Here is a 22386-nt window from a genome sequence, read left to right on the forward strand (position 1 = left end):
TCTCCAAAATTTTTGTGGTTTTTGCCTGTACTGAAAAAACTTTAAGTTTATATTCTAGATTGAAAGTTAATACATAGATACTAAAATGCTTAAGAATTTATAAACAAATTAACAAGTATCTATTTTATTAGTCTTAAATTGTTGTTGTATAACCGGGCGGTGGTGGCGCACGCCTTTAATCCCAGCACTCGAGAGGCAGAGGCAGGCGGATCTCTGTGAGTTCGAGGCCAGCCTGGGCTACCAAGTGAGTTCCAGGAAAAAGGCGCAAAGCTACACAGAGAAACCCTGTCTCGAAAAACCAAAAAAAATAAAAATAAAAATAAAAAATAAAATTGTTGTTGTAGTTATTTAATAAATGGTGACAGAAAAAGATGTCTTTTGTTTTTCAAATTTTTACAGGCCTATATGATTTCAGATAAAGAATTAAGAGTTTGATTCTAATGCATTTTTCCTCTTGATATTCTCTTTGTAGGATAACTTCAAGCTAATGTGTACTAATGCAATGATTTACAACAAGCCAGAGACCATTTATTATAAAGCTGCAAAGAAGCTATTGCACTCAGGGATGAAAATTCTTAGTCAGGTAAAGAAACTCTATCACAAATTAATGACTACTATAAAATCTATATATCTTTGCTAAAGTGATACTTTCCTCATTGGCAAATCATATTAAAGTAGTGAGAACTTAGGAGAAAATTTCTATCAAGAAAAGATAAGAACTGTCAAATGTGAATGGACTAGATATTGTTAATGTAATTCTTGACTGTATTTATTGTATATACTTTTCTTATATTTGTTACAACTTTTTTTAATTTTAAACAAAAAAAGGGGAAATGTGGTTGATATATTGTACACCCCAATAAACTTATCTGGGGGTCAGATAGCCACTATATTAAACATAGGTTTAGGCAGTGGTGGCACACACCTTTAATCCTAGCATTCAGGAGGCAGAGCTCTGTCAGGATCTCTGTGAGTTCAAAGCCACACTGGAAACAGCCAGGCATGGTGACACACGCCTTTCATCCCAGAAAATGATGGCAGGAAGCAGAAAGGTATATAAGGCGTGAGGACCAGGAACTCGTTTCTTTTTAAGCTTTTAGGCTTTTAGCAGCAGTTCAGCTGTGATCCATTTGGATGAGGACACAGAGGCTTCCAGTTTGAGGAAGATCAGCTGAGGAATTGGTGAGATAAGGTTAGCTGTGGCTTGTTCTGCTTCTCTGATCTTTCAGAATTCACCCCCCCCCCCAAAAAACAAAGAAAAGATAGGAAGATGCTCACATTTCTTTTTATTTTTTCTTTTTTTTTTTTTGGTTGTTTTTATTTTTGTTTTTGAGATAAGAGTTTCTCTGTGTAGCCCTGGCTGTCCTGGAACTCCCTCTGTAGACCAGACTGGCCTCGAACTCATAGAGATCCGCCTGCGTCTGCCTCCTGGTGCTGGGATTAAAGATGTGCACCACCACCGCCTGGCCAGTCATTTCTTTTTCAAAAGTTATACTGTTAGGTGTGCACACGTGCACCTGCTCACCTGCATGCCACAGCATGGACGTGGAAGTCAGAGAACAGCTTGTAGGGAGGCAGTTCTCTCTTGATACGTGGGTCCTGAAGATTTAAACTCAGATTGTCAAACTTGGTGGCAAGTGTCTAACCTTCTGAGCCATTTCATAAGCCTTTTTGTTGTTAAGACAAGATTTTCTGTAGCCAAGGCTAGCCCTGAATGGACCATTCAGCCAAGGATGATAGTCCTCCTACCTCCACCTCCTAAGTACTGAAATATAGGCATATGCTACCACTCCCAATTTTATTCAGTGCTGCAACTCAAACCTGGGGCTTTGTGCATGTGTAGGCAAACACTATCAACTGAGCTACACCACGGCCCCTTCTTGTAATTATTTCTCTAAAGTCTCTTGATAGACTTAGTTTGCAGTAGGAGAAACAGTGGCCTGAATTTCAGAATAAAATTGGATGAAATATGAGGCCTTTTAGGAGAAAAGTGCTGTTTCCTTTAGTGATGGAATCTAGTGTTCTGATCAGCCCTGTGCCTCCTAATGAAGTACAGGGCTTGTAGTGGTAAGAAACTAAATATATAAAAGAAAAAACTTGGAATTTTTCAAAGCTCCCTCTGTGCAAGAACAGTCTCTTCCTTGAAGGATGATAATCAGTGCAAAATAAAGAATGTAAGCCATCATCCAGCTGCAGGAAAAAAGTTTAAACTGCTGCACATAGATTGTGGCAACCAAGTATGTGAGTCTCACCCATTAAAAAAGAGGGTCTTAATCTGTGGTCTCCAAAGTGACTTCTAGCATGATGTTTCTAATTCCAGAGAAGAGGGAAGAAACTGGAAAGAATATTCAGCTGTGGGAGGGACTATACAAAGAACTGAGTTTAATATGACAGAGACACATGTAGAAGGAGAAAGGAATCAGAGTGAAGAGCTTCAGCAAAGGCTTGGGGCAAGTAAAGGATGGCAGAAATTAGTCATGTATTAGGTTTTCTGAATTCTTCTGCTGAGCACCTGTATTAAATTTCTACAGTTGAAGACAGCTTTGGTGTGCAGCTGTCTGGGTGTCTATATGCTTGGCACTGAGAAATTCGTGGATCAACCTACCCAGGAAAAGGAAAACATCTGAATTGGTGGTCATTCTTGGATTCCTAATGTTTAGACATCATTTCCTAAACTCACCTATGTTTAGCAAAATTTGTAAAGGAGAATGTAAAATGTTTGTTTCATTCTTACAGAGAGACTCTCAGAATCTAGAATCAAACCATATTCCACATTTAAATATCCACATCTGCTTGTTGTAAAAGTACATTGAGCAAATACAGTCTTCATTCATTCCAAAATAAGTATGACAGTGGGAGAGGGGAGGCAAGTGTGTGTGTTTTGTTGTTTTGTGACAAGGTCTCACTATGTAGTTCTGGCTGTCCTAGAACTTGCTCTGTAGACCAGGATGGCTTTGAATTCACAGAGATCTGCCTGCCTCTGTCTCTGCCTCTGCCTCTGCCTCCTGAGGGCTGGAATTAAAAGTATATGCCACCACCACACCCAATGTGTAATGGATTTTCAATGAAAAGTCTAGTGATGTTTTCTTTTCTTTTTAATCAATTCTGATTTGCCACTATTTTATCTTAATACTGTAGTCAGCATAACAAGCAAAATATTTTAGTGTCTTGTAAAGTTTACTGGGACAAGTAAACTTGACCCCCTTTCCACTTCTCTCTCCTTGTCTTGCTTTTTAAAAATGTCTTGGAGCGGTAACCCTCTGGTCTTCTAGCCTCCTTTTTGACTCTAGATGGAAGGGATCCTTACAACAGTGATTCATAAATCTTTAAACTTTCTGAGTTAACACTACTTAGTCTAGCAGTGTAGACTCCCAAGAAAGTCTACACGCCTTTCCATGAATGGTGTCTTTTCAGAGGCAGATCTTATGAGTAGTCATTGAAAATATGGTAACAGTCGTCACTTTTTCCATTACACTCAATATTAGTACTTAGTACATGTGTTATTTTTATAAAGAAAGAACTGATGGCCAGGAATGGGGATATCATCTCAACACTTGGGAGATGAAAGGATCAGGAGTTTGGGGACAGTATGTGTTACACAGTGATGTTCTTGTCTCTTAAAACAGCAAAGAAAGCAAAGGAAAGATCATCGTAAATACTTGGGTAGAATGCTACATTCTGGTACACATAGTAGTGCAGTGGCCTTGGAATCAGACTAATGATGTGCCTAGTTGTACTGCTGCTTAGCAGCTGGGTGACATGTAGGTAGGGTTGTGCCTTAACTCAGAGCTGTCTGGTACAGAGGAAAGCACTCCGTCAAGTGTTGGGACTCTAAGGCAAATGGTGTCTTGAGCCCAGGATTTAGTGAGACTTATCTTGGAAGGGAGGGAGGCTATATTAAGCAGCATGTCTCTCTCCCCCACCGTCCCAAAATGCATTACTTTCATAGTAAAATTAAACTTTTTCCTGTGACATTTCTAAATTTAGAAATTTTTTTATACTTTAGTAGTATGTACATTATGTTTAACAATATCCCTAAATGTTTTTATTGTAGTTTGTGCTTTACAAAATAATGGGATGGAAATTTAAAAATTACTGAGAATTTTGTAATCTGAGCCTGTTTGTCTAGCTGTTTATTAAGTGGCTACAGTGTCAGCCTATTGTTAGTACTATGGATCCACAGATAAATAGACATGACCTAAGTGATGTATACAATGAATAGCCAAATTCACTACTGTTCAGAAGTATGGACAAAAATAGCACATTTTTAAAAATAGCATATTAGGTGGGATTTTTTTATTTTTGTTTTAATAATAATGTTCAGTTTGGCACTGATTCAGAGAAACTGTCAAATACTAGTGCAAACTGATTAAATTTTCCTGGGAGAAAGTTTGGCAGTAAATATCTCTTCACCCTCCACTGCAGGAATTTGCCCTGAAGGAATAAGAAAGAGGCTCCTAAAGAGATTTATTGACAGTGTTTAGTGGAAATTTGAGTCTAAATGTCTAGTCATATGTTTTTTAGTTAAATAACTGTATTTATTATACATTGTAATTATTAGCATTCTAAAGACTATAATGACGTGGAGGATAAATGCTTATAGTTTACTAATAAATAATCTATTAGCTTGTTTACCAAATACTGAGCGTGCAGTTCACTACAAGTATGCCATGTTCAGAAGAAAGAGTTGAAATGATAACTGCTGGTACTGCTGCTCTCTGAAAGATAGGGAACACGGTTGTACTTGGCCTTTATCATGTCTTCATTTACTTATAGTCTGGTAAATCATTTCATAGTTTTACAATTATTTTAAAAACTGTCTTAATTAGGGTTTCTATTGCTGTAGAGAGACACCATGATCACAGCAACTCATAAAGGAAAGCATTAATTGAGGCTGGCTTACAGTTCAGAGGTTTAGTCCATTATCATTGTGGTGGGAAGCATGATGGCATATAAGCAGACATGGTGCTGGAGAAGTGCGAGTTCTACATCTGGAACCACAGGCAGCAGGAAGAGACTACTACACTGGGTGTGACTTGAGCATCTGAGATCTAAAGCCCGCCTCCATTGACACACTTCCTCCAACAAGGCCACATCTCCCAATAGTGCAACTCCCTGTTTGAGCCTATGGGGGTCATTTTTATTCAAACTACCACATTTCACTCACTGGTCCCCACAGACTTGTAGCCATAACATAATGCAAAATGCATTTAGTCCAACTTCAAAAGTCCCCATAAGTCTATAACAGTCTTAGACTTGTTTAAAAGTCCAAAGTCTCTTCTGAGATTCATGCAGTCTTTTAACTACAATTCCCTATAAAATCAAAATAAAAAAAAATCACGTACTTCCAACATATAGTGGCACAGGATATACATAACTGTTCCAGAAGGAAGGAAAGAAAACATAATGAGGAACTACTGGACCAAACCAAAACTGAAAACCAGCTGGGCAAACTCCATACTCTGCACCTCCATGTGTGATGTCTAAGCGCTCTTCAGATCTCCAGCTCCTTTCAGCTTTGTTGACTGTAACACATTTCTTTTTCTTGGGCTGGTTCCTCTGTTAACAGTTCCCTGTTAGCATCTCTCCTCAGGAGGTATTCCCCAGCTCTGGCATCCCCAATATTTTGGGGTCTCCAAGGCAATCCAGACTTCACCTTCACAGCTTCCCACAGTGGCCTGTAGGTCTCTGTGCAGTGATGCCCTTAATACATGCCTGGTTTCAGCGAGGGAGGTTTTATAACCCTTCTATCCTTGACTCTAAAGCCTGAACCGTGTGGCCAAAGCTGCCAAGTTCTGCTACTTGCTGAGACTGAAACATATCCCCCCTTGTTCAATTACATTTTCATGAGCTTTCTGGTGTTGATGGTTTTCTTCAGTGCCTAAGCTTGGCTGTCCTGGAACTTTCTTTGTAGACCAAGCTGACTTCAAACACAGATCCTCCAGCCTCTGCTTCTGAGTACTTGGATTAAAGGTGTGCACCACCACACCAGGCCCTAAGCTGTTCTTTTTACAAGTTGGAGGTTTAGCTGGCTGGGATCCTGCCCTGAGGGTCTTACCACTCCCCTTTCCATTTAGCATCAGGATTTCCTTTAATCTGTTTGTCCCCTTGAACACAGGATTTAGCTCGATTCCATTTTCTGGTGCGCCTTTTCTCCTTAAACTGTTCATTTTGTATTTTTCCTTGCTCAGCTTGCTCCTTTTCTTTATAAATCTTCATAAGAATGAACACTAATAAGTACATAACAGTCAATATTGGGCTGTTTTGAAATTTCCTCTGCCAGTGCCATTAATCCAAAACACTTCAATTTAGCCTCAGGCAGACTTTTCGGACAAAGGCAAAAAGCAGCCACATTCTTAGCCAAAATGCCACAGAAATGATCTCCAGGCCACATACAAATATTCTCTGAAACCTCTTGAGCCGCCCACAGTACCACCTTCTTCCCTGTTCCTGTTAGGATGGCCACTAAGCTTCACATCAACTGCGTTGCTGGTTTTTTGTTTTGTTTTGTTTTCGAGACAAGATTTTTCTATGTAGCTCTAGTTGTCCTGGGACTCGATTTGTAGTCCAGGCTGACCTCGAACTCTCAAAGGTCCTCCCTCTGCCTCCCAAGTGCTGGGATTAAAGGTGTGCCACACCACACCCACCTTTAACTACTTTTCTAGTCCAAAATCCACAAGCAATCCTCCAAACAAAAGCATGGTCAGGCTTAATGCTGACTCCAATCCTTGGTACCCCCCAGTCCTTGGTACCAACTCCTGTCTTAGTTAAGGTTTCTATTGCTATGAAGAGACACCATGACCACAGCAACTCTTGTAAAGGAAAACACTGAATTGGGGCTGGCTTACAGTTCAGAGGTTTAGTCCATTATCATGATGGGAAACATGGTGGCATGCAGACAGACATGGTGCTGGAGAAGGAGCTGAGAGTTCTACATCTGGAACTGCAGGCAGCAGGAAGAGACTGCTACACTAGGCTGGCTTGAGCACCTGAGACCTCAAAGACCTCCCCCACTCCCTCCCAATGACACATTTCTTCCAACAAGACCACACCTCCCAATAGTGCCACTCCCTATGGGTCTTTGGGGGCCATTTTTATTCAGACTACCACAAAGGCCAAGTAAGGGGCTGAAGACAGCTCATTTGGCTGAATACTTTACAGAGCATGCATGAAGCCCTAGGTTCAATTTCCAGTACGTACCACATAAAGGGGAGACAGGAACACCAAGATCTTCAGCTACATGATAAGTTTGGAGCCACCCTGAACTATTTGAGACCCTGTCTCAAAAAACACAAAAATGTTCAGTAAAATAGACGTTAGTTTAAATAGTTTTAAATAGGAGTCATGCTCTTGGGCACTGTTGTCTGCACCCCCACTAATGCAATGAGAGGCGGCGTTGTTTCTTTGGCCTTAGGGGTCACTCATTTCTGTTGTTATTTGACTCCTAGTCCTCTCCAGCCTCTGTTATTGCACGAAAGCTTTCCATGCCGTTACAGTGCAGTGCTCAGGAGGTTGTGTTTCAGTTATCTAGTGGGAATTCTTAGAGTTAAAAGGCAGAGTAGTCTGTAGGAACAAATTTGTCCTTTTTATAACCTCAAACCCCTAATGGAATTTGTATAGCACATTATTGCACTGGAAAATTGAGCATATGCTTCACAAAATAGCTGTCTTTTCTGTTTAGTAAGCACATCATGCACTATGAAAAAGAAAGTATGCTAGCAACTACTTATTTCCCTTAATGCATGTTTCACACAGCAGAATGCTAGTCATTGGATCACCTATGATGATCACACCATAGGATTCTGGAATATTACCAAAAGATCCTTTGAGTGTTCCAGATTTTAAATCCTCGAGTCATTCTTAACCTTTAGGAGATAAGGCTGTCTGAATTCTTAGTCCCAATTCCTACTTTATCCACTGTTAACGTTCTCCTCTGCTTACATTGGAAACTAAGAGGTCTGAGTTAAGTGGACTCTGCTGTCCTGGTTCCTTTAGTGTACTTCCACTTTCTTTTCTTCCCTCCTTAATAATAAATACAGGCTCTGGGGGCTGGAGAGATGGCCCAGTGGTTAAGAGCACTGGCTGCTCTTCCAGAGGACCCAGGTTCAATTCCCAGCAACCACATGGCAGCTTACAACTGTCTGTAATTCCAGTTCCAGGGGATCTGACACCCTCACACCAATACACATAAAATAAAGTTTAAAAAAATATTCTTTAAAATAATAATAATAATAATAAATGCAGGCTCTCGTGGCAGAAAATGTATTGCTCAGTGGCAGGCAAACACTATTTTTTAATACTTTCAGGAGAGAATTCAGAGCCTGAAGCAGAGCATAGACTTCATGGCAGACTTACAGAAAACTCGGAAGCAGAAGGACAGAACAGATGCCTCTCAGAGTGGGGAGGACAGTGGCTCTTGGCAGCGAGAGAGGGAAGACTCTGGAGACGCTGAGACACAAGCCTTCAGAAGCCCCACTAAGGACAATAAAAAGTAATGCACTTTGGAATATGAAGGTTAAACTTTTCCTTTTTTGTAAAGCCAGACAGGACTGTTGGCTCAAGTTTGACTTGGGCAAACCAGTCCCCATACATCAGTGCTGCCTTTCTTGACATAAAAGTCTGTTTTCATAGTCTGATTTCCCTCTTGTCATACAGAGCACTGTGAAGAATTAACCACACAGCTCACGGAACAGTTCCGAGTCAACGTCTTTATTAGTTGTAAGACAGCAAATGAAGGCGTTAGAGTGTCAGGGAGGTTGTTTCAGTAGAACTAGTGTATAGCTGGAATACAGTGTATTCTCTACCTGCACTCCATAAAGTACATGGGCTGGCACTGACGTGTGCACATGTCTTCCATTGAAAAGCTGCTGGTCCTGTTGTCTGGCCACTGATTACCCAGCATCTCACTGCCACCCATACGGAAAGTTAGAATCAACAGTTGGGATTTCTGCTCTTATAATGCAAAGAAAGTTTAAGTTGTATACTTTCTCTTCAAAATAATACCTGAATTAAAATTTATTTTCATGACTGTACTCAAAAAAAAAAAGTGTAATACAAGTAACACTAGGGCCCTTTGCCAGGTTGCTGGGGAGTGATGTTTTAATTGGTGACTGGAGGACAAGTGTCTCCACTTAACTATATTCAGCTTTGGGATGCCTTTTAATAGTTTTCATCTTACTTGTTTAGATCCTTCTTTATAACTTTGTGTTAATATGTGTCTCAGGAAAGACAAAGATGTGCTTGAAGACAAATGGAGAAGCAGCAACTTGGAGAGGGAACATGAGCAGATTGAACGAGTTGTCCAGGAGTCGGGGGGCAAGTTGACGAGGCGGCTGGCAAACAGTCAGGTGAGGGCCCTCCTTCCCTCCACCCACTGGCCTGTGTCTCTGAGACCAGTAGCTTATTGGTTTCTCATGTACTTTTAATTTTGTTTCTGCCATTGACCATTCCATCCCTACCATATTCACAGAAGGGTCTATAAAGTATGACTATCCTGGTCTCTATTACTGGGGGTTTTCTTCGGGTGTAGGGGGGAAGTAACATTCTTTATTTTGTTTTTTGAGATGGGGCATCACTATGTAGCCCAGACTGACCCTGAAGTCATGATCTAATTGTCTTAGCCTCTCAGAATGCTGGAACTACAGGTGTGCATTACCATGCCTGGCAGCAGACTTAAACATTTTGAACTGACCCTATTTATTACATTGGTTTTACAACCAAGTAGAGTTATACATGGCTTTGGGTAAGTTTCCTGCCCCCTCCCGTACCTCAGCCCCCAGCAGTTGTGAGTCTGTGGTATTTTGATAGTTTTTTTTGTTTTATTTTGTTTTTTATAGTTTGGGAGAACTAGTGGCCCAGACAGCTTTTCAAAATTAGATTTTCATCTTCATTTATCTAGCCCATCAATACCTGTGGACACAGATGGCTGTGAAAGTCAGTGTTCTGAATTTTTTTTTTTTAAACTTTTTTTTTTTTTTTTAAAGATTTATTTATTTATTATGTATACAGTATGTATGGCTGCAGGTCAGAAGAGGGCACCAGATCTCATTAGGGATGGTTGTGAGCCACCATGTGGTTGCTGGGAATTGAACTCAGGACCTCTGGAAGAGCAGGCAGTGCTCTTAACCTCTGAGCCATCTTTCCAGCCCCAGTGTTCTGAATTTAATGATAAGCCTATGGTGTTCATTTGATGGCTATGCTCTGTATATATAGACTGTGTTAAACTTTACTCCACCTGATAACTTTGGTTGTTTCAGTGTGAATTTGAAAGAAGAAAACCAGATGGAACAACAACATTGGGACTTCTCCATCCTGTTGAGCCCGTTGTAGGAGGTAGGATCAGTTTCAAGACTCTGTGTGAGCCTGGTACTATTTGCAAAGAACAATAAACTTGTGTGTTAGTCTGACAGCTCACAGGAAAAGGACGTCTTATTACTGGGTACACAGTTTGAGAGGGTTCTGTCCATAGTTCTTGGCTTCATTGATTCTGAGCCTCTACTGAAGTAGAACAGGTGGTAGGAGAATGCAGTGATAAATCCAACTGTTAGCCACTAAGAACTTGTCTGGGTGCTGTGTTTCATGGAACAGTGAGCTTAGCTTCTGCTTCTACTTACATTATTTCGTTTAATAAATAATGCATTTTCATACTGTCATGAGAAACATAGTAGGAAAGTAGAAATGGGTAATAACAGAATTCCTACATTTAGGAAGCAATGCCCACTAGTCATTGTTTGCTGTGGGCACATCACTGTCTTTGGAACCCAGCATAAGTTAAACAAGGTGTATGAAGGGAGCAAATGAGACAAGTCCCTTACCCTAACACCCTGGAGGGTCAAAGGGACACATGAAACATCATAGAAAGAGAGGTCTTCCAGAATTAAGTATTCCTTAAATACCTGTCTTCAATTGTAAGTGCCCCAAAGGACTAGTTCAACCATAATTGTAGCTAAGGGAGGTGTGGCTACCTAGCATTTGATAAGAAGAGTGGGCTTCCGTAAGGAGATGATGTTTAGGTTGATGCCATAAGTGAGTTAAGTGGTCAGGGAATAGCGGTGGGACCACGGCAAGAATCCTGGAAGCAAAGGAAGAACTTGATGCATTTGGAGACTAATCGGTGAGCCTACATTCAATGACCAGTAATAGGACTAGCTCAGTTGATAGACTGCTTGCCTGGCATGAGCAAAGCCATGCCCAGCACCATAGAAATTAAGTGTGGTAGCAAATATCTCTAATCCCAGCACAGGAAATGTGGAGGCAGAAAATCAAGAATTTAAGTTCATCCTTGGCTACACAGCAAGTTCAAGGTCAGCCTGGGCTACATGAGATCCTATCTCAAAATGCCTCAGTTTTCTTAAGTGTTGGATTATAGGTACATGCCAGTCTGTCAGGGGGACTGTTTTGATAAAAATCTCACTTTTAGATAAAGTGTAACATGATGATGGAGAATACACAAAGCAATGGAGTATACTGAAGAGGACCAGGTTTATAGTCTAAGCCACATACCTTTCTGAGTTCAAATTAGCTTAGCTTAGAAATGGGTAGAGTAAAATCTTCCCAACCTCCTTCATATCGCATTGATAACATCTCTGTGGATCACTGCCATGTGTACCTCCTTCATTGTGCTGGGTTCTCTGTCCTAGAGCCAGGCTACTGCCCTGTAAGACTGGGAATGACGACTGGAAGACTGCAGTCTGGAGTGAACACCCTGCAGGGTTTCAAAGAAGATAAAAGGAACAGAGTAACCCCAGGTGAGTCTCCTACCTATTTAAGGGAGTTGGGAAAGGAAAGTGCAGTTATATTCATTGCTTCATTCACTGGCTTTCTTGATGGTATTTTTGCAATAGCAGTTCATCATCAGATTCAAAAGAAACTGAAAAATTGGCTATTAGTAATGCAGAGTTCCTTCCTCCTTCCTTTATGGTAATAACTCATTTGTGTCAATGCTCTGCGGTGCAGGTGGCCCTCTGTATCCAACTCCAACATACTCATACAAACCAATCGGAAGTAAGGCAGAGTAACACAGACTATCCTTATCTCTTGAACAATACAGTGTAGCAGTTATTTATATCCCACTGGATTCTTCAAGTTGCCTAGATATGATTTGATGTGTAATGGAGGACATGTGTAAACTTCAGGCAAATATATCTGTGGGGACTACAGTCAGTCCCCAAGTATACTGAGGAATAGCTGTGACTGTTGGGAGTGTCTCTCAGATTTATATACAGGTCAGTGAAGTTAGAGAATGCAGTCTTTTAATAAAACCAACAAGTGTATTAACGATTTTAAATGATACAATAGTATTTAATTTTTTAACAGTATTATACTTGAATTATGGACCCTATAGTTCTTATGCCCCACATTACGACTCTACATTTGCCAATATCAGCAAAGATGATTCTGATTTAATCTATTCGACATATGGGGAAGACTCTGACCTTCCAAACAATTTCAGGTAAGCCGCCAGTTAGTACTCTGAACATGCTTTTTTCTGAAATATTAATATACAATGTGTGATTTGTAGGTAGACCTATAAAGTTATCCAAATGACAGAAAATGTGTAGTCTTTTAGAGAGAACATACCTTCTTGATACTGGCCTTTGTAGTATTTTCTAATAGAAATATCTTTTCTTTGTAGATTAATTTTATTATTTCTTTTTTTTTTTTTTTTTTTTTTTTTTTTTTTTTTGGTTTTTCGAGACAGGGTTTCTCTGTGTAGCTTTGCGCCTTTCCTGGAACTCACTTGGTAGTCCAGGCTGGCCTCGAACTCACAGAGATCCGCCTGGCTCTGCCTCCGGAGTGCTGGGATTAAAGGCGTGCGCCACCACCGCCCGGCCTATTATTTCTTTTATTAGCACTATTATTATGTATATGAGTGTTTTGCCTGCATGTATGCATGTGCCTAGTGCTGGAGTTGGTCAGAAGAGGGTGTCGGATCCCCGGGACTGGAGTTGCAGACAGTTGTCGGCTGCTGAGTGGGTCAAATCCATGTTCTCTGCTACAGCAGCAAGTGCTCTTATCTACTGAGCCAGTTCTCTGATCTCAGAAAGACCTTTTTGATTTGGTTTGGTTTTTGGTTTTTTAAGCAGGGTTTTTCTGTTTTGCTCTGTTCTTGGAACTCACTCTATAGACCAGGCTGTCCGCAAACTCAGATTTCTGTCTGCCTCTGCCTCCTGATTAAAGGTGTGCTCTACCACTGGCCAGCTACAGAAATACCTTTTTAAAGATGTTCCTGATACTCAAGTTTGGGATCTTCTTACATCAGAACCTGCTGCTATAACACTTTTGTCAGTTATGTTTCAGACTTGGTCAGTTTAAGAACTCACAAAGCATTTTCCTAAGCTGCGAAATGTAGGCCATGATGACTTAATTGCTAAAGCAGCCTGCATACAGGACAGATTGACTGTCATGTGCCAACCAAACCACTGTAGTTACTCCCAGCCATTCCTTTTACATGTCTCAGGAGGTGGGTAACGTCTGTATTCCTCCTCAGGATGCTGAGTACTTTTATCTGATCAGCTTAATAAGATACTGGCCTAGTTTACCAGGACCATGGCGGGGGGGGGGGGGGGGGGGGGGGACGACGGACACGACACGCGACACCATTGAACCTGAATTTTCTCTTCTTGGCACTGGTACCTTTTAACTTTTATTATGTTCAAGAATTTAATCCTGTAGATTAACCAGTCCCCTGGTTTTGGGGTTTTGTTATTGTTTGGGGTTTTGTTCATTTATATTTGGGGTGGAGGTGTTTAACTCTGATCACTCATGTGTTAGGGTGTGTGCTTGTGTTGTGTTTCAAGACGGGGTCCCTAAATTAAGAGACTGGCTCTGGTTTCAGATTGAGCAGTTCTTACCCTTAGACTGTGCAAAATGGGACACATTTGTTCTAGATTACTCATTGAGGCCATCCACAAGTTAGCAGTGTGTGCCTACTATGTGTCAGACATTCTTCCAGACACTGAGGATTCTATGACAGAATCATGCCCTCCTGTCAGATAGTGACAGAGATTGGAGCAAGACAAAGTTGCCCAAGCCGAGGTAATGCTGGGTTCAGGAAAGTGACAGGAGAGGGGACTGGCAGTGCTCCTTTCTGAAAGAAGGGCATCCTGGCTCTGAAGTAGCCGAGCAAGGGACCTAAACTGAGAGTGTGCCTGACCCAGCCAAGAGCATAAGGAAGAGCAGCAAGGAGCAGAACAGGTAGAGGGGAAAGCAGTGGTCACAAGGGTCACTGTAGGAGATTGCTCTGAGGACTTGGTGTTCTTGGTGGATCAGGAGCTGGTCGGTGGCACACAGTCGTGACCCAATCTGGCTTGTAATTCAGAAGGGACTACTTGGACAGGTATACAAAGCATGGGCTACAAGGGCAGAAACCAGGAATGAGCAGTAGACCAGGGAAGCAGCCATTGTGGTGTTGAGGGTTAGTAATTAGTACATTACTGGTTTTTAACTGGAGGGTAAGAGAAGCCAGGATGCTATCAGGGTTTTCAGACTTGCGGTCTACTAAAAGGGGATGGTTTTAGAACACCACTTGGGCAGAGTAGCTGACAGTTCAGTGTGGAGTATGGTAAGCTTGTGATACCTGTTTATGCAAACAAGGGTGTGATTTTTGAGGTTTTGGTACATAGGAAAATCCTGAGTTGAGTAAGATTATTAAGGAGAACTAGCAAGAAGCCCCAAGACTTAGTTGAGCCCCGTCTTTGACATCTTTGTTTTCTTTGGGGATCCTCAGGAACATTTCACTTTTGCTTCATTTTTTTGTGTTCATGGTGGTAAATTAATCACTGGTAAGTATGCAGGTACAATGTTGTTTGTGGACAGAACATTTTATAGTATATATAAACCAAGGGCATCTAATGGGAAGAGTTGACTGTGCTAGGGACTAAGCCATGGAGACTACTTCTATATAGTGATTTATCCCAACTCTTTTTTTCCAGCATTTCTGAGTTTTTGGCCACGTGCCAAGATTACCCGTATGTTATAGCAGATAGTTTACTGGATGTTCTAACAAAAGGAGGACATTCCAGGAGTCTACAGGACTTGGATGTGGTAAGCACACTGCTAAAACAGCAGGCTGTTTATAAATGGCTTTGAAGCCCTAGACAGTCAATGTTATGAGACCAAGGATTAACCAGTGTGACAGCTGAACTCCATTCCCCTGAAGAGATGGCCTGCCGTGGGTGGAGGACAGTGAACGGAAAGGAGTAAGTCAGCTACCAGGATCCGGGAAAGCTAGAACATGGCCATGCTCTACTAATTTTGGTAAGACTCAGAAGTAGGGTTCAGAAGTGAGCAGGTGCTGTGGAGCCTAATGAAATGAAAAGGAATCTTGCTTCTGAGCTGGGAACGAAACTGGCTGACAAGATGGGAAGTGTGCTTTTCCTTGTGTGCAGTCATAGCCCCACACTAGGAGCCTCAGAAAGGAAAACCTTCCCCACTGATTCTGTTGTGAAGAGTTTGTATCTGGAATCATTCGGTCCTGACTCAGGGACTAGACCCTGGAAACATTCCTATTGATGTCTAGAATGTTCTGCTCACCACATTAGAAGAGTCTTGGAAGTCGTGTTTTTTTTTTTTTTTTTTTTTTTGAGACAAGGTTTCTCCATGTAGTTTTGGTGCCTGTCCTGGATTTCGCTCTGTAGACCAGGCTGGCCTTGAACTCACAGAGATCTGTCTGCCTCCTGAGGGCTGGGATTAAAGACATGTGCCACCGCCGCCCAGTGGAAGTCATTTTTTTTAATGTTTAGATTTATTTATTTTTATGTGTGTGAGCTGCCATGTGGGTGCTGGCCAGCAGACCACAGGCCCTCCGCAAGAACAAGTGCTTTTAGCCCCAGAAGTCATAACTCTTCATGGTGGCTATGACCCCAGTGCCTTATCCCCTGGCTGCAACTGCACAGATGGTGATGGTCCCTTGGGTGACTTAGCAAGTATAGTCAGTACCTCAGACTCAGGACTTCTGCTGCAAATTCCTATACATGAACTACTTTCCTTAGATCCTAAAAGATACCTTTTCATCTGTTCAGAGATTAAATGTACTTAATCCTTCCCCTTAGCTAATTAGAATTCGTAGTTACCTAAAACCGGATTGCTTTGATTTGGTGGCTATAGTAATGTATTTAAAATACGGTCTTTCTGCCCTTTGATCTAGCAGTCTCTCTTCTCAGAATTAATCCTACAAAGTAAAGCACGGGCTGCACGGGCAAAGGATATATGGCTTACAATTTTTAGAAATTGGAAATGGGCTAAATCAGAGTATAAACCTTCAAGAAAAGATAACACTTTTTTTGATGTCCATGATGTATTTTTTGTTTGTTTTTGGCTTTTTTTTTTTCAGAGACAGGGTTTCTCTGTGTAGCCCTGGCTGCCCTGGAACTCACTCTGTAGACCAGGCTGGTCTCAGACTCATAGAGGTCCACCTGCCTCTGCCTCTCTAGTGCTGGGATTAAAGGAGTGTACACTACCACACCCAGCTAGATGTTTTTTGTTTTTTTTTTTATGTGTGAATTATACTAACGTGCATACAGTCATGGGGGATCACCTACATTCTGTGGCATTTGTGTTTTATAGTAAGCCTCTGTTTCTTTAATGCCTATTAAACTCTAAAGTTTTTTCCTATCTCTCCTTGGACTGTATATTTAGGTATTTATATACTATTTACCAAATATATTCTTGAATATATAATGGTGTTCTAGAAAAAAATTTTTTTTGAGGCAGGATCTGTGCAGCCCAAGCTAGCCTCAAACTCATTATACTTCTGCCTCAGTCTCCAGTTGCTAGTTTATAGGCATGTACCACCACATTTGGCTGTGTATAATCAGACATGGATCTTAGCATCACTAGCAACTCACAAAGACTCAGAATGCTAATAATTATATTTATTAATTTTGGTTTAAAAAATATATTCTTGGGGCTGGAGAGAAGGCTCAGTGGTTAAGAACACTGGCTGCTCTTCCAGAGGACCTAGGTTCAGTTCCCAGCAACCACGTGGCGGCTCACAACTGTCTGTAACTCCAGTTCCAAGTGACTCAACACCTCACACTGACATACATGCAGGCAAAACACCAATGCACATAAAATTAAAATAAATAAATCATTTAAAATATGTATATGTATATTCTTATAATCTGCATACTTTTCTCTTGCCACAAAGTTTTCTATTTACCTGGATATTTGCATTTATTGCTTGCATAAACAGGTCTTTCCTTTATCCATACAGTCATCACCTGAAGATGAAGGCGGCCAGACCAGAGCCCTGGACACAGCAAGAGAAGCAGAGGTGCTTACATTCCATTCCTTAAATGGAGAATAAGTTAGGAGACCTAAATGATTAGGCATTATTTATTTTAAGATGACAGTACTAGTTGGGGCTGGTGAGATGGCTCAGCAGGTAAAGATGCTTGTCATATGAGCCTGGGGATAGAGTTCAATCCTTGGAGTCTGTATAAAGGTGGAAGAAGAGAAATGACTTCACACAGATTCTCTTCTGACTTCCAAAACACCATTATGTGCCGTGGCATGTGTATCACCCCCCCCACACACACACACAAAATAACTATTTTTATAAAAATGTATTAATTGAGTATCATCTGGAATAAAAGGAAGTAATTTGGGGAGTTTAGAAGTAGCTCATGTCATAGACAAGCATTTAAAGAAGGGAGCCCAAAGACATTACCACAGTGTAACTGCCCAGCATGCACCCTCAAGGTTGGGCGACTCATTGCTCTCAGGAGCAAGAACAGGGCTGGAAGATGCATACAGGGACACATGCATACAGGACACATACTCAGTGAGCTCAGGGGACAGGTGACTTAAGATTCCCAAGAAGAGGAAGACAGGGAGTGAGACTGTGTAGGTGGGAACCCAATGAGGAGTTCCTTATGCAGTGCTAAAAGGCTGAGATTTTCTCCTAGAAGATAGAAAGTGGGCTACTGTGATAAATTATGAAGAGATAGACCATTAAAAAGCTGTGGGACTTGCTGGGCATAGTGATGCATGCCTATGCCTGTACTCAGGAGGCAAAGTTGAGCGGATCTCTGAGTTCAAGGCCAGTCTGGTCTACAGAGTTGAGTCCCAGGGCTACAGTGCTATGTAGAGAGACCCTGGTGGGTGGGTGGGTGGGTGGGTGTGTGTGTGTGTATGTGTTTTGTTTTTTTAAGGCTTGTGAGACTTAAGCAAAAATAACTTAGCTTATCAATAGAAAGGAAGAGAATCTGAACTTGGGAAATATACCAGAAGATTCCTCAACTATACAAAAGAGAGACATAATAAAAAATTGACAAAACCTGGTGGGTGAGATAGGTGATTATTAGCTCATGGAGGATGTGCAGGGAAAAGGACCTTTGAGAGAAAAGGCCCAGAGAGTTTCTGTTTTGATAGGTGTGTTTGGGACATTGCTGGAGGTATGGGCCTGGAAGTCCAAAGTCTATGGTATGAATCTGACAGGTGTGATTCAAAATTAATTTTATTTCAGCCATACAAGTGTGACTCTTCAGGGAGAGCATGGAAAAGGTTGAAGGATAGAACCTTGGAGAAATCCACAGTTGAATAATGTATGAATCCCAAGAAAGGATGGATGGTTAGCAGAAATGGAGCAGGTTCAGCAAGATTGAAAGCTGTAGATAAGGCCAGTGAGGGGCCCTTGCGAGTGTCATTCATAACCTTGATCAGCGCATCTCAGTAAAATACTAAAGGCAAAGGGTAGACCTCAGTAGGTCACACAACTTGAGGACACTGAGCTATATAGGGTGGTCTAAGATTGGACAGACTCAAGCCAAGCCTTAACCGAAGGAAAGAAAACTTGTGACGTGAGGTCCAGATAAAGTAGATGGTACTTAGGTAGCCATGTCTTCCTCAGGGAAAGCGGTTCCAACGAGATCTTGTGTTTAGTGAAAGTACAGGAAAGGAAGTCAGATAAAAAGATGGTTGGGCAGAGTTGTAGGAGTCGGCTGAAGTGCTTGATCACAGGTACACATTTTTTCTGTGCTGCACCCTCCTCAGCCCTGTGTAGGCAGCCGGGGCTTCAGACGGACGGCACTTGGAGCGCGGTCAGCGCCCGAGTAAAAATGGAACCATGAACTTTTGGTTCTTGTTAATTGATGCATTCTTGAAAAGTTGTGTGGAAGTTATGGAAACTGTGAGTCTTAGGATTCCAAAAATAAAACTCTACTCTTATGACTTTGTTCCTCTCGTGCAGTACTGATGATCTAGCTTTGGGGTTTGAGGAAGACCCAGGGAGCTGCTAAAGCTATAGATCTCTAGAAATGCAGGTGGCAAGTGTGGAGTGGCTGGGCTGAAACAGACCTTTGAAGGCATTGCCATCGTCACCAAGCACCTCAGTTTAGACAGTGACAGGCTCTTAGTACTTTGTCTTCAGAATGGTTGACATACGAATCAAATGATGCAGATTGCATAAGCTGTCGTGTCATTAAAGAGAAGTGTGGATTTATGCATGCTTTCGGCCAGGGTTTGAGAACAACATTTTTTTTTTTTTTTTTTTTTTTCCTTTGGAGGCCACGGCCGAGAGCCTGGCAAGAGAGAACAACATTTTTAAAAGAGTTCTTGGAAGACATGATCAAAATTATGATTGTAAGGTGACTAGGTGGAATAACTTTGCTTGTAAGCGCAAGCTATCATACTGATTTTTCCTTGGCACTGTCATGGTTTAGCAAGCTCCAATAATTAACTTTTTTTCCCTGTTGAAGCAGATTACACAAATAGAGCCAACAGGGCGCCTGGAGTCCAGCAGTCAGGACAGGCTCACAGCACTACAAGCAGTGACAAACTGTGGTGCTCCAGCTGAGGCCTTTGACTCTGAAGGTGAGTGTCGGGGACCACAGACTCCTGGGGACTGTCCGACTCAGGCAGTTCGACTTGCTGCCATGTCAACACCAGTTAACTAATTAATTAACTAATGCTTACTATGGGGATATGTTGGCCATCTGGGTTGAAATACTAGCAGAGCGTAACTGTACTGTTGGTCTCAGTTGGATGGAAGCTAACCATAGCAGAGCCTGGGGCCACAGGTCAAACACAGGCTGCCTTTGTTTTCTTCAGTGTTGTCTTCTTACCACAGAGGCTGAGGTGTTCCAGAGGAAGCTTGATGAGACTACAAGATTGCTCAGGGAACTCCAGGAGGCACAGAATGAGCGGCTGAGCACCAGGCCTCCTCCCAATATGATCTGTCTCTTGGGTCCTTCTTACAGAGAAATGTACCTTGGTATGTTTGTCCCCATGATGGGAAATAGAGCAGGGCTGGGTGCATGAAAGAAAGGCTTCCAGCAAGTGGCAGGTCTGGAAAGTACCTGCAGTGAATGCCAACCATGAATGTAGTATTCTGCATTTACACATTGACAATTCTGTAGGCGTTTTCTTTCTTTAATTACCAGCAGTTAGGTAGATGGCCCAGTCGGCAAAGTGTTTGTCAGGAAAACAGGAGGGCCAGAGTTCAGATTCCCAGCATGTGGAGGTGCAGTGGCATGCACCTCCAGCCTTAGTGAGAGGCTGGAAATGTGCAGATCCCTGGAGCGCACTGGCTGTTCTAGCCACGTCAGTGTACTTTAGGTTCAGTGAGAGACCCCTGTCTCAAAAAATAAGATGGACAGTAACTGAAGAAGAGAATTCACGTTGACTCTCAGCCTTCACATGCACGCACATATGTAGGTGGCATACACTTAAAATTCCACCCCTTTGGGGGGCTGAGGTAGAAGGGTTTCTGTGAATCCAAGGCCAGCAAGGGCTACATAACAAGACTTATAAAAAGTGTCTAAAGGGCCAGGCGGTGGTGGCTCACGCCTTTAATCCCAGCATTTGAGAGGCAGAGGCAGGTGGATCTCTGAGTTCAAGGCCAGTCTGGTCTATAGAGTGAGTTCCAGGACAGCCAGGGCTACACAGAGAAACCCTGTCTCAGGGAGTGTGGTGGGGACGGACTGTCTAAATGAACCACTTTGGTACCCTGAGCTTTTTTCGCCCCATTTTTCCTAGCTGAACAAGTGACCAATAACCTTAAAGAGCTCACACAGCAGGTGACCCCGGGGGATGTTGTGAGCGTCCACGGAGTCCGTAAAGCAATGGGGATCTCTGTCCCTCCCCCCGCCATGGGAAACAGCTTCGTAGATTTGACAGAAGGTAAGTGCCCTGTTTCTGTGGGTGGGAGATGCTTACGAATAAAAGGAAAATTGACCCTTTTTCCCTTAATATGAATTAAGAACCCTTGTCTGGTTTGATTTTGTTTCATGTAATTTTTGAGATTAGCATTCTAAATCATAGGTTTTATCATGGCTTTTTTTAGTTTTCTTTCCATTGTGTTTAAAGATTGGATACATTTGTCAAAAAGCTGCAGCAGTGACTTACTGCCAGGCTTCCCCTTAGCTGTGAGTGGGACATGGAGGGCTGGCAAGCAATGCGTCCACTGAACACCAGCTTCCCTTAGAACTCAATGGGACAGAATGCTGAGTGCTGTCTTCCTCCTCCAGAGTGTGAAGAACCTAAGGAGACTCGTGCTGCTGAGTGTGGGCCTGACGGGAGCTGAAGTTGCCTGGTATTTGATTATGCTGTGTACATACTTTTTTCATTCTGAACTTGGAGGTGCTTTTCAGAAGATATTAACTATTTGTAAATTGTGTTTTAATTAAGCTTTGGAACAGTTCCTTTCAGTGTTCCAGAGATTGGACTTGTATTAGGAAATAAAGCTGAACCTGGGACTGTGAGGCTTGCTGGTGTGTCAGCTAATTAATTGCCCCTTGACTTGGTCTGACTTGGGTCTAAGTATAGACGCCTGGAATACACACCAGCCTTTTTCATGGTCATCTTTCAAAGGAGCAGGTCCTCAAAATAAATTCCCCATTTTTCACATTTTCCACACTCATTAGAGAAATTACAAGCAGGCAGTTGTAAGATCTGCCTTACCAGAACTCATCTAAATAACATTCTGAAAGTAGTCTTGTGAGCAGGCCATCCTAGTGGCCTTTCAGACTGCCACTAGTGCTGTTTGATTTAACTGACAAAACCCAGCTGTATTACTGTGGTGGTGGTTGTTATTGCTGTTGTTGTTGTTGTTATTATTACTGGATGTATGTTATGTACACCTTGGGCCCAGGCATGCATGCCCTGGTGCCTGTGTAGAGGTCAGAGGACAACCCTTGGGGGTTGAGTCTCTGCTTCTGCTGTGGACATCATGGATTAAACTTAGGTCACTAGACTTGTCAGAAAAGGCCTTTTTACTCACAGACCTTCTCACTGGCCCAGGACCTGGATTTTTAAGCATAGTCCTGTCCAGTGAGATTTTTGTAGCATCACACCATGAAAGTGAACACACTCAAGATTATGTTAAAGTTTCCTGGTATGGTTCTGCCCTCTGTGTACCTGATGGGAATGGTGTCCCCATTTGTG

General features: G+C 42.1%; 1 protein-coding gene across 3 annotated transcripts in view; it reads left to right on the plus strand.

Annotated features, from left to right (window-relative positions):
* The window catches only part of Brd7 (bromodomain containing 7), a 34480-nt gene extending 12776 nt beyond the window's left edge, over nucleotides 1–21704 (plus strand). For 2 of the 3 annotated variants that reach the window (XM_052727309.1, XM_052727311.1), the window contains exons 6-17: nucleotides 473–583; nucleotides 8307–8491; nucleotides 9224–9347; nucleotides 10257–10332; nucleotides 11640–11747; nucleotides 12316–12451; nucleotides 14934–15045; nucleotides 17195–17275; nucleotides 19704–19815; nucleotides 20072–20215; nucleotides 20980–21123; nucleotides 21471–21704. In XM_052727309.1, the coding sequence (XP_052583269.1) occupies nucleotides 473–583; nucleotides 8307–8491; nucleotides 9224–9347; nucleotides 10257–10332; nucleotides 11640–11747; nucleotides 12316–12451; nucleotides 14934–15045; nucleotides 17195–17275; nucleotides 19704–19815; nucleotides 20072–20215; nucleotides 20980–21123; nucleotides 21471–21526 (1389 nt within the window). In that variant the 3' untranslated portion in view covers nucleotides 21527–21704. The remainder of the gene's footprint in view (nucleotides 1–472; nucleotides 584–8306; nucleotides 8492–9223; nucleotides 9348–10256; nucleotides 10333–11639; nucleotides 11748–12315; nucleotides 12452–14933; nucleotides 15046–17194; nucleotides 17276–19703; nucleotides 19816–20071; nucleotides 20216–20979; nucleotides 21124–21470) is intronic. The other variant, XM_052727310.1, reaches the window with a different exon arrangement.
* The last annotated feature ends 682 nt before the right edge of the window (nucleotides 21705–22386 follow it).

The sequence above is a fragment of the Peromyscus californicus genome, unplaced genomic scaffold, assembly GCF_007827085.1.
Source record: "Peromyscus californicus insignis strain IS unplaced genomic scaffold, ASM782708v3 Scaffold_8__1_contigs__length_139910024, whole genome shotgun sequence".
Classification (NCBI taxonomy): domain Eukaryota; kingdom Metazoa; phylum Chordata; class Mammalia; order Rodentia; family Cricetidae; genus Peromyscus; species Peromyscus californicus.